At 36.5% G+C, this 16,715-nt stretch overlaps 1 protein-coding gene across 6 annotated transcripts in view; it reads right to left on the bottom strand.

The window, feature by feature from the left end:
• NKAIN2 (sodium/potassium transporting ATPase interacting 2) overlaps positions 1 to 16,715 on the bottom strand; it is a 987,104-nt gene that overhangs the window by 24,018 nt on the left and 946,371 nt on the right. For all 6 annotated transcript variants that reach the window (XM_045057985.1, XM_045057984.1, XR_006598252.1 and 3 more), the window contains one exon: positions 3,918 to 3,978. In XM_045057985.1, coding sequence (XP_044913920.1) covers positions 3,918 to 3,978 — 61 coding nt within the window. The remainder of the gene's footprint in view (positions 1 to 3,917; positions 3,979 to 16,715) is intronic.

The raw sequence follows: 16,715 nt of genomic DNA, 5'->3' as shown, positions 1-16,715 counted from the left end.
AATACGGGTTCAAATTTAGCCAGCTAATCCTAAACCCATTTACCCTACTTTGCCCATTCCTGTCCAATGAAACCACAATAAAGGTGCTTGGCCAACAGTTCTGCTCTCTCTCGCTGGCCTGTGACCCCTCCGAGTGGCCTTGTATGGTGTGCTGTGTTCTCCCTGGGGAAATGGAGCATAGTAGAACTACAGAAATCTTCCTAGTTTTTCTCTCTCTCTTTTTAGAATTTTTAAAAAATTTCATTTATTTTTGAGAGAAACAGAGAGATAGAGTGGGGGGGGGGTTGCAGAGAGAGAGGGACAGAGAGAAAATCCCAGGTAAACTCCATTCTGTCAGTGCAGAGCTCAATACAGAGCTTGATCTCATGAACTGTGAGATCATGGCCTGAGCTGACATCAAGAGTCAGATGCTCAAACAACTGAGCCATCCAGGCACCCCTCTAGTTTTTCTCTTATTATTATTATTTTATTAATTTTTTTAACATTTTATTTTTTGAGAGACAGAGAGGAACAGACCACAAGCAGGAGAGGGGCAGAGAGAGAGAGAGGGAGACACCAATCCGAAGCAGGCACTAGATTCTGAACTGTCAGCACAGAGCCCGATGCAGGGCTCAAACCCATGAATGCAAGATCATGACCTGAGCCGAAGTTGGACACTCAATCAACTGAGCCATCCAGGCACCCCTAGTTTTTCTCTTTGATTTGCATCTGGCTTCACCCAACATAGTATGGTTCAAACAAAACTATGGAAGAGGAAAAATCAAACACACTCTACTGGAAAATCCTCAGAGTTGTTAATATGTAAATGTGCATCCTAAATTTTTAGTGTCAAACTTACTTGGCTTTGGAATCTTTTCTGAGCAATATATTTTATGGAACTAGCATTTCTGGGATCCCCTTTGGGAAGCACTCTTCTAGATGGATACTGATTATCTGTCTAGGAGATTTCGTGTGACAGTATTTTCTGCAGATAAAAATGCACTGACATCATTGTGAAATGAAATCAAACATTATATATAGTGTAAGGAAAGCTCAATTCCCATATGAAATTTGGACTTTCCCTTCACCAAAGTTTTGGCACAAAGACACTGAATGATAATATTTGAATGAACGCACACTTTCAACTCCACATAGGTTGTGAAGTCCATGTATTTTTAAATCCATACATCTATCACCCTTCCTAATCTTTGAAAAAGTCTTTTGTGCATAAGACAAGTGCTTACAAGGTATCTTTTCTTGTATATTAATTAGGCACCTCAATTTCAACCTGTCTAAATGGAACCAATTATTACATTCCTATTCTACTTTCCTCAAGTGACATTTCCATTTAACCATTCACTTGCACCAGAAACCCATGTATCTATCAGGCCTTCTCTCACACAGTACCCATCCACCACCCATTTATCACTTCCTTTTTCCATCTCTCTTTTTAACATCTATCCTCTCCATCTCCAATACAGAGATGTCCAGACCTTCATCATCTCCTATCTCATTTTCATGATGTCCTAACTAGTCTCCTTTTTCCTAATCTTGCCCCCCACTAGTCTTTCCTTCACACTGATACGAATGTGATTTTTCTAAAGTATATTTCTGATTACATCATGCTTTTTTCATAAACTATCTGCCAAATGATTTGCTATCATGCTATACAAAATAAAGTCCAGACTCCTTACTCTGTTATGACCATTTTTCTACTGACTCGTTCATGCTCACTTTTCTAATCTTCTCTGGAAATGCAGATACAATTCAGTCGTATTAGTCTGGCTGCTCTGTCCCCAATATGGCAGGCTGTATATGCCATGGCGCTTTTTCATCTTTTGCCTGGGATCACCTTACTCTCACATCAGCTACTGAACAAATATCTATTCATCTTTCAATCTATTCATCACCCATGCTCAAGGGTGTCTTTCTCTGTGAAACCTTTCCTGGTCCCTTTCCTATTTCCCCACAAGATACACTCTATGGAATTTTATTATACTTACATGTTTAGATGTTGGTTTTTCATGACTAGATGGTGACTTACTAGAGGTAAAACTTGTGTATTACTAATCTTAAAATCTCCAAAGCATGATATAGCACTTGATTTACTGAGGAGTGTTATACAAATGCTCTTTTAGTGAAAGGACCATTATTTCTTTTAACACAATGAATAACAAACTATGTGCTACATATTCCTGATTTTACCATGTATTTCTGTGATTGAAAAAGTGTCTCTTCTAAATTAATGACCTGACACTGCTTCCTCCTTTCTAGTAAGTCACTATCTAGTCGTGAAAAACCAACATCTAAACATGTAAGTATAATAAAATTCCATAGAGTGTATCTTGTGGGGAAATAGGAAAGGGACCAGGAAAGGTTTCACAGAGAAAGACACCCTTGAGCATGGGTGATGAATAGATTGAAAGATGAATAGATATTTGTTCAGTAGCTGATGTGAGAGTAAGGTGATCCCAGGCAAAAGATGAAAAAGCGCCATGGCATATACAGCCTGCCATATTGGGGACAGAGCAGCCAGACTAATACGACTGAATTGTATCTGCATTTCCAGAGAAGATTAGAAAAGTGAGCATGAACGAGTCAGTAGAAAAATGGTCATAACAGAGTAAGGAGTCTGGACTTTATTTTGTATAGCGTGATGGCAAATCATTTGGCAGGTAGTTTATGAAAAAAGCATGATGTAATCAGAAATATACTTTAGAAAAATCACATTCGTATCAGTGTGAAGGAAAGACTTTGGTGGGGGCAAGATTAGGAAAAAGGTTGATTGGAAAGTGAAGAAGAAACACATATCTCTCTTTGGAATTTTCCTCAAATTATCCTGTAACAGAGCAGTGGATCTCATCTTTTCCATCTTGAAATCCGAACCATTATGAATATTTTTGGAAATGAAAAAAAAAATCCCCAACTTTGATTTTTTTCTCAGAGTAAATATAGCTGCATAGGCAAGTACTCATGATAGTACCAAGAGAATAGAATGTTTTTCCAATCCTCCTATTTCAGATCCTTAAGGGGCAAGGAAGGAGTGAAACCTTCCATCTGCCATGTTTAGGAGAGCAAACCACAGTGAAGCCACTTAGAGGCTTATAAGATGGTACCGGGTCTAAACTCTAGAGCTACCAATAGACTCAATGCTGGGACTCTGACAGAGAGTTATAGACATTTGGATCAAATTGTAGGAACAAAAAGGAAATATGAGCATTTGGTTTCCTGAAGACACATTTCTTAAATTAGTCTGAAGTCAGTTCTTGAAAAGTTTAGGAACTATTCCAAACTGTTGATTATTGGGATTTTTAGTCCTGGGTGAAACTGATTAGGCATTAATACCTAATAAGGGTTTCTAAAAAGAAAACAGTCAAATTAACCACACTTAAAAATCATTCCTGTCCTCAATTTCCCCTCTTTATTCTCTACTAGAATTGTTATAAGAGAAATAAATCTTTAAAAATTCATTTAGTAAAGGGGCGCCTGGGTGGCTCAGTCGGTTAAGAGTCCGACTTCAGCCAGGTCACGATCTCGCGGTCCGTGAGTTCGAGCCCCGCGTCGGGCTCTGGGCTGATGGCTCAGCACCTGGAGCCTGTTTCCGATTCTGTGTCTCCCTCTCTCTCTGCCCCTCCCCCGTTCATGCTCTGTCTCTCTCTGTCCCAAAAATAAATAAACGTTGAAAAAAAAATTTAAAAAAATGTATTTAGTAAAATTAAAGAATGTTTTTGAAATGTTTTCAAAATGGGTGCTTCTCCATTTTTTCAATATGTTGGATATTTTTACAAAAACACTTTATCGCAATGGATACAAAAGGTTTATTCCTTGTTCCAATGTTGTGTTGGGGGATACTGTCTGAGAAGTAAGAAGGCTACGTAGGAGGCAGTGAAGGAGATGCTTTGAACTTGAAAGGAACAGAATAGAGCTTTAATACTTACAGCTGTCCTCTTCTTCAGTTATACATTTCACAACATAACAGGCGTAGATGAACCCTGCCAGCTGAAACAAAACAAAGATGCTTTAGACAGGAAGCAAAGACAATGGTACTGGACCTCACTGGGTAGTGGCTTAATGGCAGGCAGTGTATAACTAGAGACAGTGTTCCAAAATGATGGTTTCTCATACTGAACCTTGACTCCAGTGTGGACTCTTGATTCAAGTGACATCTATTTTCCTTATAAATAAATGCATTGCTCTCTTTTTCTCTGAACTGCATTTATGTGCAAGATTTGTTCATTGCCAGGCAATCTAAAACAAGTTATTTTAGGTACAGGGAAAAAAATTATGGTCATTTATTAAAGGAATAACATTTGCATTTGTGCCAATCAACTTCTAATTTACTTTCATTAGCCAAGAGCCTTAGATTCTAAAATTGGACTTTCACCGACTAACAGAAAAATGTTTTGAGGGAAAAAATATTAAGATTCAGTGGCATGTTGCATGGAAGAAAAACACTTATTTAGACCTGTAACAGGAACCAGGGCACACCAAGCACAAGCAGGTTGACATGTTACACAAAGTGATGGCGTGGGTGCCTGTAGGTAAGATACGTCGTGATGCACTGAATCCAGGATAGCACAAATCACATCATCCTTTCCGAAACGTACTGCAAAAAGGTCCCTATGGTCAAAGTAGTCTTTGCTCACTGAAATTGTTAAGGAACACCTCAAAGTTCTTTGATATCTATTCCCTCAGATTGAGTGGTTTTGTATTCCTTCATATCAGTAGAATATTTATTTAGTGAAATTATGAATGCTGGTAAAAGTATGCAAAACTAATATAATTTCCTAATAGTGGAATTTCCCCCCTCCCCATAATTCTGTTTGGGGGATTCCAGAAAGGATGGAACAGTGATGAAGATTATGCTCAATGATATTTCAGAAAAGCATTGATCTGGCTGAGAACTGAGAGTATATGGTAATATTTGGCATGAGGAAGGGAACATGAGGAAAGGCTGTGGTCTCCCATTAGGAAGCTAAGTCACAGGGCAAAAAGGAGCTGCTGGGAGGAGCCAAATGAAATTGTTTTTCATTAGCTGACAGTGATCTTTCTGGAAGATGTGAGTGGAACACTTTAAGTCAGAGGGCACGCTGATACGTATTTAATGAGCACAGTATTATCTGGAGAGAAAGAAGGGTCCGGTTAAAAGAGAGACTTTAGAAAATCTATAATTTGGATTTGAGGTAGAAAGGCATATTCTGGCAAACTCTAGCTCTATTCCAAAGCGAACTGGCATAGAATAAGACTGTGGTTATCCTGGCATAGAAGTAGCGACCCGCTTGGTGGAGGAATGGGTGAGGAAGAAGATCCCTGCAACATATTCTTCAAGGGCTTTTGTTTTCAAATGCTGGGTGAGAGGGGATGTATACCCCCACTCCTCCCACTCCCAGATTTAGTATCTGAACCAGTACACATCATGGAGAGCTACAGAAGAATACCAATAATATATTAGCAGTAGTTTTCTTTTCTTTTCTTTTTTTTAAAGCATATCTTAGAAAAATCATTGGGGTGCCTGGGTGGCTCAGTCGGTTGAACATCTGACTCTTGACTTCAGCTTGGGTCATCATCTCATGTTTTGTGAGATTGAGCCCCAGTCACACCCTGTGCTGACAGTGTGGAGCCTACTTGTGACTCTCTCTCTCTCTCTCTCTCTCTCTCTCTCTCAAAATAGATAACTAAACTTAAAAAAAAAGGAAAATCATCAAATCATCATTTTTCTCTTTAAATGGTATGTTGCAATTGGCAATAAAATAGTGGTAGTAAGAATTGTTTCCTTATATAATAGAATCATCAGGATCGTCATTTTTATAGGCTTATTTTTAGAGTATAGGGTGGTATTAAGAACAGCTTTAGCGTAGATTTTGATTTGACCAAACAAAATCACACAATTTGAACATTTTCGTGGGTACTGAAAAAAAATAGACTATACTAACATTTCTTAATCTTTCATCCAACAGGATCCATGAAAATGCTCTAATCATTGAGTGAGCCAGTCCCACGGGTACTCTGTCACTAGTACTTGAATTTGACTGTGATGAGTTTTGGTTAAATCCCTTGGGTACTGCTTATATAGCTCCTTCCTTCTTCCACAGGGAGTCCTTATCATCCTTGACTAAATTCTATCCATTTATCAATAGTTTATCTCTTCAGTTTTAAATACTTACTACTTGAATTATCTATAAAGCAACTTTTTCCTAGTCACAAACTTTTCTTTTGATCTTCACTCATCACTTATTACTTCTAAATGAAATTCTAGGTAAAAAGCATTGATAAATTCTGAGATCCAGGGCCAATAAATTTAAGCTTCTCATTAAAGTGTCACTAGATTCTAGATTATTAACTGTACTACTCTCCCAGAATGCAGCCAAGGCCCTGTATTCTGCTTACCAGTGATCTTTTAATTGTATTCAGTTGCATTCTTTAACTATCAGGGGAGCTCCTTTGATATAAAAGTAAATCCTGCTGCATTTCATTACAAAAGCTTGCTGATTAAGAGAACTTTAGCTTTTAAATTGGTCACCTCTAAATACAAATGGAAATTAGTTCCCCCCAAATTAATCAAGATTCATAAGCCTCTGTTATCTTCCAATTTTCCTATACCATATAAATTTATAATTTAATTCTTACTCCATAGCAATTTAAAAAAATTACCTACAGAAAGGGGCTTCAAATCATTTGTAACTCCAAATGCTTCCTATAATGTGCAATACCTATAGTTGCTATGTGGGTTACAAAGACAAACTCAGCCAGAGTTTCTCAACCTTGGCACCATTGACATTTGGGCCGGGAAATACTTTTTTGTAAGATCTGTTGTGAATTATAGGATGCTTCTCCAGAAACATCCTACAATCAATCCACTTGACAACTGAGCAAATCCAAAATGTCTGCAGACATTGCCATATGTCCCTTAAAGGATAAAATTGGCCCAAGTTAGAGCCACTGTTTTAGATAGTCTTCCCAGCAGGACCTAGAAAAACTCTGGGAAGATGTAAATTATGTTCAGGGAGGAGCAAACAGCTCCATTCAGAGGAGTTTGGGCAATGGGAAGGGAATAATGGTGCCCAAATCAGGGAACAATGACCCATGTTGTCAAAGTAGATCAGAGTACATGGAATTAAAAAAATTATTTGGGTGACCTGGGTGGCTCAGTCAGTTAAGCATCCGCCTTCGGCTCAGGTCCTGATCTCGCAGTTCATGAGTTTGAGCCCCACATCGGGCTGTGTGCTGACAGCTCAGAGCCTGGAGCCTGCTTTGGATTCTGTGTCTCCTCTCTCTGCCCCTCCCCTGTTCCCACTCTGTCTGTCTGTCTGTCTGTCTCTCTTAAAATAAACATTAAAATTAAAAAATAAAATAAAATAATTTTATTTTGTTCTTTACTTAAATATAACTAGAATAACAATGAAAGATACCAGTGGTATTATACTAGGCAAACATACAATTATCCACTTACGTAAAACAAAACAAAACAAAACAAAACAAAATATTCCAGTTGTTTTAGTCTTTGGCATTCAAAGCAGAGCTAAGCCTAAATCTTTTTATTTTTATTCATCTTTTCACCTTGATACATCTAATATGATTTGTTCACTTCTAATTCACCTGATAGGGAATTCATATCATCTTGATATCATTACTGGTTGAAAGTAAATGATATTTTCTCTCTATAACTAATCAGATTAAAATTCTTTTTTGTATCTACAAACCAAATTATGATTGCATGTCCCAGAAATTCACTTAGAAGGTAATAGATAAGAGGAAACCAAAGCCTTTTGGTAAGTACTTAAAAAAAGATTCAATTGTAGTAATTGAAAATGTAACAACCTTAGTTTTTAAAATACTATCTTTTGGATTTCTCTTTCCAGGAAGTTGGAGTACACATAGTTGTCTCTAACCCGAGTCTCACTAAAAGTGCAACTGAAAAAAATAAGACATTTTATATATAACACACATAGGAAGATACTGAAAAGTGGAAAGAATGTAGACTCCTAGAAACTTTGAGACCCAAGGAAAAACATGGGAATGAGTTCTCCATTTTTCTTTCGTCTCATATATACCAGATCTGGAGCTGAAGAAGCTCACAACTCAGAAATGCCAGCAGGCACAGATCAAAAAGCCCCAATAAAAGCCTACTTTCTCTAGCCAAATGACCAGGAAAAAGACAGCCTAGTAAGACATAATGTTAAGATGATAATAGTTCTTCTTTGGCCAACATCACAGAAAAAAAACTGTAGTTCCATTCCCCAACCACAGGAACAAAGAGTGGGGGGGGGGGTGTCAAGACACCCCCATGCTGCAGTGTCTGAGAAGTCAGGCAGAAAAGTTGGACTTGCATTTTTTTCAGAAAGGAGGAAGACCCTCTCCTTAGTGTCAGAGACCATGGGGGGAATCTAGCTTCCAACCTCACTCTGTAGTATGGAGGCACATCTCAGGTGGTGTCAGGGAGATCTAGTGGAGAATCAGAATTTTTACCAATGCTGAGAAGTAATGAGGGCAATCCTCTATCCCCATGGTGTCAGACAAAGGCACCTGAGAGCAGTAACAAGGCATTGCTACCCCCCCCCCCAACCTTGGAGATATTATTGAAGGCCAAGTGGGGGCAGGAACTTCCACTGCCTCCCAGCCTTAATGAGAAGCCCTTCCCCTTCTGTGGTTTCAAAGGAAGATGAGTGGGGAATTGGACTTCTATCCCACTTGGAAGTGATGAGTGTTATCTCTCCTTCACCTGCCAAAGTGGTTTCAGAAGAAGCCAGCTAAAACAGGAGGTTTAAGAAAGGTCTAGAGTCTCACAATATAATACCCAAAATGCCCTTGTTTCAATGTAAAAGTTCAACATGCTAATAAGGAAGATCGCAAGCTTAATGAAAAAAAGGCAATCAGTTGCAGTTAACACAGAGCTGGATGATAGAGATGTTAGAATTATCTGACAAATATTTTAAAGTAGTTTTCATAAAAATGCTTCAACAAGCAATTTATGAACACATTTGAAATAAATTTTAAAAATAGTCTCAGTAAAGAAATAGAAGAACTAAAGAACCAGATTGAAAATTTAGAGCTAAAAAGATGCAATAACAACAACAACAGAACTGAACTACAGAATGGAGAAGACAAGAAGGAATCCATGAATTTCAATTCACAGAATAATAGAAATTATCCAATATGGACAAGAGAGAAAAAAGTAGATTGAAAAAAATGAACAGAGCCTCAGGGACCCTTAAAACTATAGTAAAACAGATGACATATGTGTCATTGGTGTCCTGAAATGAAAATAGAGCAGTACTAAAAAAGTACTAAAAAAATAGTGACTGAAAACTTCCTAAATTTGACAAATGATGTGAAATTACATATTCAAAAAGTTGAGTGAAGCCCAAACAGGGTAAGTCCAAAGAAATTCACACCAAGATGCATGACAGTCAAAATTTGAAAAATCAGACACAAAAATCTTGAAAGCAGAAAGAGGGAAATATTTATGTACCCCAGTTTAAAACAACAGTTTGTGGGTTTCCTTTAAAACTAAACATACAACTACAATACAACCCAGCAATTGCACTCATGGCCATTTACCCCAAAGAAATGAAGACGTGTTCACACAAACAACTGTACACTTATGTTTATAGCAGCTTTATCCATAATAGACAAAAACTGGACACAACCCAGATGTCCTTAAGTAGGTGAGTAAAGAAACAGTGATATGTTCACATCATGGAATACTACTCAGCAATAAAAAGAAAGGACTCTTGATATATATGTAGCTACCTGTATGAAAATCCATAGAATTATGCTGGGTGAAGAAAGCCAATCCTAAAAGGTTATATAATATATGATGTCATTTATATTACATTCTTGGCGTGACAAAATTATAGAAATTGAGAACAGATTAGTGGTTGTCAGGGATTAAGTTAGGTGGGAGTCACAGGTGGATGTGGTTGTAAAGAGGCATCACGATGGATCCTTATCTGATAGAAGTTCAGCAGTCACCATCCTCTCAGTGATACTGTGCTATAGTTTGCAAGATGTTACCACTGGGGGAACCTGGGTAAAGGGTATACAGGATCTTTCTGCATTATTTCACAATTGCATGTGATCTACAATTATCTCACAGTGGAAAGTTTAATTTAAAAATACTGTATTTTAGGCAACTATTATTTATGTTAAAAACATTTATATTTTAATTTTTGAATTTGTAAATTTATGGAACCAAAGTAGATATGCTTGTTTTCTTCAGTACAAAGACATATTTTAATTCTGAGCTCTTAGACCAACACAGAAGTCTACAATAGTTTTTGATGTTGATACAATATAGAATCACTATTTGACACTCTTTTTTGACTGGGGTTGGAGGTGAGGGGTAGCAAACACTACTTTCTTATCTGCAATTATCTCTTTCTCAAATAAATTGGTTTTATGTTTCATTTAAACCAAATTATCTACTTTTGTTCTCAGTTCATAATTCAGATGCTATAAGCCCATGTTTTTTTGTAATATGAATTTGAACACAAGGATATTATGCCCTCACAAAATATACTTTTAAGTTGCAAATGATTTTACTTGCTCTTTTGTACCTTACTCCATTTACATAATTTGAGATTGCTTCAGCAAAGGATTCTAATATGATTATATCAGTATTATTAATGAAGGTCTTTTATATGAAATATATTTTATGTGGGCTGGTGTATCATCTATCTTGTCCACCAGACGATTCTTATCCCATACTATTCCACTGACTGGACTGTTAGAAAGCATGTCGCGAATTTTCTTTGCTACGGATAATCCAGGTGCAGTTATCAACCTACAATAACTCATAGAGGATTGCCTTTAGGGCTATTGTGAATGTTCACAGCCTACTGAGTCAGAAAAGCTTTTCAGAGGATCAGAAACATATCTTAATACCAGCCTTTAGGTATTGTGCCGCATCATCAAGCATGACTGTATTAAACACTTTTTAAAAGATTAAATAAAAGTAGACGTACATGCAAACTTGTATTATCTCCTTAAGACTGGGAAATGGACTGAACCAAATGCCAACACTGGCTTACCCAATAATTCCCATTATAAACTGGCCTCTGGAGATTAGCAGATTTCTTCAGACCAAACTTACCAAAAGTTATCTGAGTTCAGATGAGACTGATGTATGAGTAAAGTTGGCAGAGCAAAAGATATTCAGGTAGGGTAAAAGACAGCTAATAAAATTCAAATGTTGTGATGGTTAATACCTCTTCTGGAGTTTAACAAATTAGTTTAAAAACTGTATTGAGAGCAGCAGTTCAATCGTTCTATACATTTGCCAGTTGGGAGGTGACCAAAGAAATGCTCATCTACTGCAATAGAGCTGCCACAAGGTGCCTTCCTTTTTGAGGTAGGAGCCATAATGAAAGCACTTAACCAAATCCATTCATTGAAAATGATTGGCATTATGCTGTTACACCTAAATACACCAATACAATGTAATATGTTAATTATATCTCACTATAAAAAGAAAATGGGAAATGCAAAAAGCAACCTATCAACAACACTCTACTAATTTAATAGTAAAACTGAATTTAAGATTATTTAATGTATTAGGGACTGTGATTTATTATAATGTAACATTTGGGAAAGAAAGTGCAGTTTTAAAATGTTCTGCAAAATATAAATAATTAATATTTTCCAGCAAAAAATTTGAAGAAAGACAGCACATAATTCCTTTCTGATAAAATGATTCAAATAGCATACTTTTTGCTCAGAGATAATCGGGAACTTAAAGCAAAATTAATGATACAAATAAGGCATATACAGAAATAAGTTAGTTCAACTTAGGTATGTCAACAATAGACAAGGCTAATAATGTTCACTGCATTTCATTGAAAGGAGCATGCTGTCCCTGGTCATGATGCGAATACAAGGCCAGATTCTTCTGAAAACAGAATAATTATATTGGAATACTAGTTGCAAAAATAACCTATATTTTAAAAAGGTGCAAAAACTATTTTAACATTCTTTTTTTCTTTTTTAGAGGTGCTAGATTAGAAGGAAAATGTAGAATATATAATGCACTGGGTCCTGCAGCACATACTACAACACTATATTTCAAGAAGTCATTAATGAGATGACATCATGAGAATATGTATGTATATATATATATATATATATATATATATATATATATATATATAATATGCATGGAGACTATACACTGGATCTGTGTCTGATTAAAGACCTGGACTCTGAAAAGAGCAATGGTGAAGAGATCAGTTTAAAACTGAGAGCCGGTTCCAATGGGCACACTTTAGGCCTCTCACCTAAAGTCCTGTTCTGCAGGACATTTAAAAATTCTTGAGGAAGGACAACTGTGACCCAATGATCAAGTTTTGTAATTATATGGAGGATGCCTATACAAGTAGTATGGTCCTAGGTTACCTGAAGAAAATTACTGTGTCTAGAACAAAGGAGGCAAATAGCCCCACTTCCTTCTGGTCTTGTCCATCAAAATGCTGACAGTGTTCAATGCTGATACCATAAATGAAGAGAGATGCCCAATGGAATTGTAACCACACTGTGAAGGGAGACAGAGAAATGAGACAGGATGAGAAAACTTCCTGGATCATAGAAAGTTCTCAATAAACTTTGTGGTGATGATGATGATGATGACGACTACAACAGTGACAACAATGACGATGACGATAGTGAAAGAGAATTCCCCATGCAGACTGATGTCTGCCTGCTTCCTGGAGACATCATTAAGGACCAGATAACCTCTGTGATCACTTCACTCAGAGATTTTAGAAAAGAAGTAATGAGTAAATCATCATTGTTTAGAAATAAGAATTTGGAAATCACAGGTGCATTCAGATGTTTCCTGTGCAAATAAGCTGTTAAATTAGCATTTGTCAAAGGGCAAAGTGAACACACCCACCCATGATAGGTTTGCAAATATTCTGTATTTTTCATCGTTAAAGTAACTGTGATGAAATATAGTGGATCATTTAATGTTTGGGGGATGGTGAATAAAAACTTATCTTTGGTTTCTAAGATTCTGTCTTGTCCACATTTCTCAGAGAATCTGGGGTCATAGAGGATAATGCAGATGTATGTGGGCACAAGGCTTCTGTCTGGGTAAAAGTCACTCCTTCCAATTTCTTCTGAGGATACTAATTAGACTAGATCCCACTAGAGGCCTTTCTGGTATTGACCCAGTTGTCATCTCCCAGCTAGGAGGTAACTTCCATTTAAGTATTTCTTTACAGAAACAAGGGCTGAGTCAAGAAATATAACAGAATCATAAATCTCATTAGACAAACTACAAATCTGACCTCAGACTCCTTGCCAGACTATGGATGTTTTGTCATGGGCAACTGGGATATCCCCATGGCTTGGAAGCCAATGCTATACTCTCATAGTATGTGAGAAATACTTGGCCCACAATGATTGGCTATGTGGTGGGATATAAGAAAGAGTCAATGTTACCTAATTTTAATGAATCTTCATAAGGCTTTTTTTTTCTGATGGAAAATAATGAATGTCAGGAGAAATTGCTAAATGACAAACTCACCATTATCAAAAATAAGTTATTGGTTTGCATTATAGAAAAATGGTGTCAACAAGGATAGAGCTTTCACTGTACTGAGCAAGGAAAAAAATCTAAAAAGAAAACATCAGAACATACCAGCTAAAGAGAAAAGTTGCTTCAAAATGTTATAGTAAACTTAGATGTATTATTTGGGTTTTGAAAATACAGTTCAAAAGGAAACTTAGAGCAATTGGTCCATTTACCATGACATCTGTGGGAATAAGCTGTATGCTGTATGAAAAGGTATTTTATGTAGCATTCAATGAAGCTTGCTTCTGAAGCAAAGTTCTGGCTGCAATATGAGGCAGGGGAAGATGAATAGGAGTGAAGGTAGTAACAGAAAAAGAACCCCAAGGGGAATAAGATGTAGATTGGGGAAGACACAAATTTGAAGACCAGTTTTTTCCCAAAGCAATTTTAAAAGGCACAAAACCGAATCGAAGTGTCACTTTTTAAGGACCTGTCAACCCTATCCGTGTGCAGCAGTATAATCCAGTTGGATTGAATAACTTTGGATTCAGAACTTGGCTAAGATTGCTGTTCTTCATTGACCTCTTTTTCCTTTACATCTGAGTTACCTTCTTTTCAACATAAATTCTAGGTTGTCTTCTTTCTACACAACTCCTAGCCAATATGAAGGTGCAAGACACTGTGTCAACTACCTCAGAATTAAAGAATTTCATTAATTACTAGTTACACGATTATTACCATTTGGGAATATATAAACTAGAAAAACTGTTAGTGTATTTCTGTACTTCGTTTTTTAATTTTTCAGTGTTTAAAGCTCAAAACAACTAATCATGTAACTAACCCCTTATATCCTGGGAAGTAGGAAAGGAAAGGCTAGTGACTTATATTCAAGGTAATGGCTAGCATTGTTGGAATCCTCGCTATAGTCTGGGTATATGCTAACATCTTTACAGCTATTGTCCAATCCATTCTTTCCAGAACCAAGGAGAGAGTTTTATCCATGATTTATAAATGAGAAAACTGGGGCTAGAGAAATTAATTGATGTCCCCAAATTAAGAGATAGTCAGAAGAGGACTTGAATTCATTTCTACATGAATCTTATATTTTTCACTCTCCAAAAGGCAAACCTGACAACATTCTCAAGTGAAGGGAACATAAGATTCTAAGAATCAGAGTGAATTCACATGCAGAAAAAAATTCCCAAAATTAAGTTCGTCTCATTTTCCAAGTTGGAAATTTGGATACAGAGGATAGTATTGAGCTTCGGATTGGCAGATCTTGGAAATTAGAAAGAAACAAACTGGCTGAGCTATCAGACAAACCACAGAAGGGTTTAATGCCACTCATGGGAAACCTGTAGTATGCTGGAGAACTGGAGTGTTCCTCCCACTCATTTAATTACCATTTCAGTTCTCTTTCAGTGGTTCCAACTCATCATAATTTTATAGTCCTCCTCTGAATTGTTTATATATGTTTCTACACAGAAGCCCAGAATGGGCTTCTTATATCAGAAGTATATTGGTGAGCCACTAATTACCTTCAGTTTACTGCTGGTGATACTATGAATAAAGCTTCCCTAAACATTTTCTACAGATCTTTTATGAATGTGTATTTTTAATTTCTCTTAAAGAAATACCTACTAGTGGAATTTCTGAGTCTTTGCACACTAGACTGGCTAGCTAGAAGTGGTCTGAGCTTCTGGAAATAATTAGCAAAAAGACTAAACAGTGGCTTCTTCAAGAATATAGATTCTATTATGCAAATTTTAGTCTTATTTTTAATTTTTTGGTATGTTGGTACAGCGTGATCATCTACCCAACATCTCATTATACTTGAAACATTAGTAAAGTCTTGCTATGCATTCTTATATGAATATTGCTTTGGGGAACTGAAAGAATCAAGGTGACAATGTAAAAAAATGAGATGTAAAGGGATAATTGAGAATTTAGTTGAAAGGGTGAAGTTAAGGGCATCAATAAAGGCCCCCAAATTCCCAGTGATATTGCAGAATACATTGTGTATGGGATGGGAGTCTGGGCTTTCTTTTAATCCTAAAGAATAAATTGATCCCAGTAGATTGGAAGGCTTTCACTGGAAAATGAATAAGCATTTTGCCCAACACTTAGTAGGCTCTCAAAAATTAATGAGTTCCTATTTCCATCTAGTTCCAGTCTTGTATCATGGAATAACTCATTTATTTTTGTTTTTGTTTTGGTTTTGGTTTTTTAAAGTTTATTTATTTTGAGAAAGACAGCATGAGTGGGGAAAGGGCAGAGAGAGAGACAGAGACAGAGACAGAGAAAGAGAGAGAGAGGAAGAGATAGAGAATCCAAAGGAGGCTCCGCACTGTCAGCACAGAGCTTGATGTGGCACTCGAACTGTGAACAGTGAGATCATGCTTGACCTGAGCTGAAACCAAGATTCAGCTGACTGATTAACTGACTGAGCCATTCAGGTGCCCCTTGGAATAACTCATTTATGTCCTAATACTTTAGGATTTCATGATTAAGTAGTGATAGGAAGATATGTTTCATATACTTTACAGGCCAATGTGAAGATAACAATGTGAAATCATAACTATGAACATACTTTCAGCTTCTAGGAGAAACGTCATATATTTAATCATTCTCCTCATCTCTAAATGCTCGTCAGACTCACACTCTATTTCGCCATCCCTCAAGAAGGAAGATGGTCTTTTATTTCTTTTTTGTTGCTAGCCTGTACTAATTCATCTCAAGTGGTTGCTGTTTCTTTCTTTTCTCTTTTCTTTCCTTTTTTCTTTTCTTTTTTCTTTTCTTCTTCTTCTTCTTCTTCTTCTTCTTCTTCTTCTTCTTCTTTAACTTTAAGGGCATACAAGTTGAGAACTATTGGCTAAACTAGAATTTTTATAAAAAACATCTTCTAAAATTGAAGTGGGATTTAGAATTGTCTCCCTTCCAATTTAAAAGTCCTTTAAAAGATATTTACTTATTCTTTATTAGTAAATTTCATTCATATTTTTGAGCTCTAACTTTTCCTCAATTTATGTCAAATGAATTCTATCCAGATTATCAGTTCTTATTTTCTCCCTCTAATATATCATTAACATTTTCTAATTATACACTTGTCAAAAATTATCAAGGAGAAGACAGCAGTGATGACTTCATTAAAGAAGCAAGAAGAGGGAACAAAAGAGAAAGAAAAAGATTTGACAAGTTTTTAAAGATATGAAAACAAACAAAATTT

This window comes from Felis catus, chromosome B2, assembly GCF_018350175.1.
Source record: "Felis catus isolate Fca126 chromosome B2, F.catus_Fca126_mat1.0, whole genome shotgun sequence".
In the NCBI taxonomy this organism is placed as follows: Eukaryota; Metazoa; Chordata; class Mammalia; order Carnivora; family Felidae; genus Felis; species Felis catus.
This window is presented reverse-complemented; position numbering and strand designations above follow the sequence as displayed.